The 2394-nt window shown below is 64.3% G+C and overlaps 1 protein-coding gene across 1 annotated transcript in view; it reads left to right on the plus strand.

Annotated features, from left to right (window-relative positions):
• The window catches only part of LOC104469277 (semaphorin-3D-like), a gene marked incomplete at its 3' end in the record, with an annotated part of 4361 nt that extends 1974 nt beyond the window's left edge, over positions 1-2387 (plus strand). The window contains exons 6-12 of the mRNA XM_010083727.1: positions 70-283; positions 390-478; positions 1132-1173; positions 1399-1556; positions 1767-1831; positions 2039-2169; positions 2258-2387. Of these exons, the coding sequence (XP_010082029.1) occupies positions 70-283; positions 390-478; positions 1132-1173; positions 1399-1556; positions 1767-1831; positions 2039-2169; positions 2258-2387 (829 nt within the window). The remainder of the gene's footprint in view (positions 1-69; positions 284-389; positions 479-1131; positions 1174-1398; positions 1557-1766; positions 1832-2038; positions 2170-2257) is intronic.
• Positions 2388-2394: the final 7 nt, after the last annotated feature.

The following is a 2394-nucleotide window of genomic DNA, read 5'->3' on the forward strand; positions in this document are numbered from 1 at the left end:
GGGGAGCCGGGTGGGGGGGCAGCGGGACAGGATGGCTCGTCCCTCCTGTGACGCCATGGTTCCCCGCAGTGCCCCAGCGAGACGTACGACCCCCTCCTGCGGTCCACCAAGGACTTTCCCGACGAGGTGATCAGCTTCATGCGCAGCCACCAGCTGATGTGGGAGCCCGTGTACCCCCAGGGCCGCCAGCCCGTCCTGGTGCGAAAAAACCGGCTACGGCGGCTTCTCGTGCACCGGCTGGAGACGGAGAGCCGGCACTACGACCTGCTCTTCCTCGGCACAGGTGGGAGCTCGCCCCAGCTTTGGGGACACTGTCGGCACATGTGGTACACAGGTCCTGCTGGCCAGGCGGCTCCCAGCTCTGACAGTGTCTTCTGCTACCCTCACAGATGATGGCAGAGTCCTGAAGGTGGGACTGGCCGTGGGTTTGAGCCGCAGCCCTGAGTTGATCAGCCTGGAGGAGATCAGCGTCACTAAGGTACGGGACCCCAGGGCTGGACCACACAGCCTGTGCTCATCCCGCAGCATCCTTCCTGCAGGCTCCTGCAGCAAGTCTTAGGGACTTTTTACATGGGGATGCAGTGACAGGATGAGGGGTAATAGATTTAAACTGGAAGAGGGCAGATTTAGACTAGATATTAGAAGAAATTTTGCACTGTGAGGGTGGTGAGGCAGTGGCCCAGGTTGCCCAGAGCAGCTGTGGATGCCCCATCCCTGGAGGGGTTCAAGGCCAGGCTGGATGAGGCTTTGAGCAACCTGGGCTAGTGGGAGGGGTCCCTGCCCATGGCAGGGGGGGTGGAACTGGATGGTCTCTAAGGTCCCTTCCAACCCAAACCATTCTGTGATTCTGTGATTCTAAGTCACTACCTCTATCAGCATGGTCCCTTGGTGTCGCTGGTGGCTCCCACCTGCCCTGCCCGCAGGCGATGCTGTCAGCATGGAGGGAAGCCAGGGGACCAGAGCCACCGCCCAGCTCCCCATCCCGCCCCAGGGGAGATGGGGTAGGCACACTGGAGACTGAACTAAAACAGGAGGGCTGAGCCCAGGTGTGCCAGCAGGGCTGCCCCAGGGGAAGGCTGGGGAGTCCAAGAGGGACTGACGTGGCTGCAGCACCCTCTCCTTCCCCCCCAGGTGCCTTCTCCCATCCTGGACATGAAGTTATCACCGAAGCGGGTGAGTCCCCCCCTTTAGCAGCCACGGGACAGGGCACAGAGGGTAACTGCTCCCAGCTCCTCTGCCTGGGTCCCTTGTCCCCAGGGCTTGCACCATTACGGAGTGGGCTCCTGCCAGGGCAGCCTGGGGGGTGGCAGGCTCTGCCCCCAACCCAGCGCAGGGCAGGGGGCTCCATTCCCCGGATAGCCCTGGTGTTGAAGGCCACTTTTCCCCTCGCCCGAGCAGCAGGAGCTGTTTGTGAGCAGCACCCATGGGCTGCTCCAGCTCTCCCTGTACCGCTGCGAGCTCTACGGCAAAACCTGCACGGACTGCTGCCTGGCCAGGGACCCCTACTGCACCTGGGACGGCCGGACCTGTGCCCCCCACCTGCTCACTGAGAAGAGGTGAGCATCCACCTGCAAAGAGATGGTGTTCAGAGCAGGGAAGGACAAGTTGCCGTTCCTGGAGGCTTTACCTGTCAGCCCAGACCCCTCCTGCCATGCCACCTGCCTGTCCCCCAGCCCTCCTGTCCTCCCTGGAGGGGTCCCACAGCCCCCTGTGGGTGCCCCCCCAGCACTGTGGGTGCCCCCCCAGCACTGTCTGCTCTCCCGCAGGCGTGCCCGCTGCCAGGACGTGCTGAAGGCTGACCCGCGCAGCCAGTGCCAGGACACTGCCGAGGGTGAGTGCCAGCCCCAGTCCCTCTGGGGAGCAGCAGTGCACTGGGAAGGCAAGCAGCAGGGCACAGGGAAACCAGTGCCCACCACTGCCCCAGCATCGCCTGCCACACACTCCATGCCCCCCTCCATGTGCTGGATGCTGCCCTCCCTTCCTGCCGGTCACACCACTCCCGTGCAGAGCAGTCACCCCTTCCCCTGTCCCCGTGCAGGGACGGCTGTCACGGAGAAGCTGGTTTTTGGGGTGGAGAAGAACTCGACCTTCCTGGAGTGCCTGGCGCGCTCCCCACAGACAACGGTGCGGTGGCTGGTGCGGCACGGCGAGGAGACCAGCCTGAGCGAGGTACAGGGGAGGACATGGTGATGGGGACAAGGCACAGGGTTGGCTCGGTCCCTGGGGACTAATCCACGGTGCTCTGCCTTTGCCCCAGGTGAGGACCAATGGCCGCTTCTCAGTGCTGGAGCCAGGCCTGCTGATCCGGCAGCTGGCGAGGGAGGACACGGGCACCTACGAGTGCCAGGCGGTGGAGCGCTCCTTCTCCCGGCCCCTCACCCGGTACAGCCTCCG

The sequence above is a fragment of the Pterocles gutturalis genome, unplaced genomic scaffold, assembly GCF_000699245.1.
Source record: "Pterocles gutturalis isolate BGI_N339 unplaced genomic scaffold, ASM69924v1 scaffold6550, whole genome shotgun sequence".
Lineage (NCBI taxonomy): Eukaryota > Metazoa > Chordata > Aves > Pterocliformes > Pteroclidae > Pterocles > Pterocles gutturalis.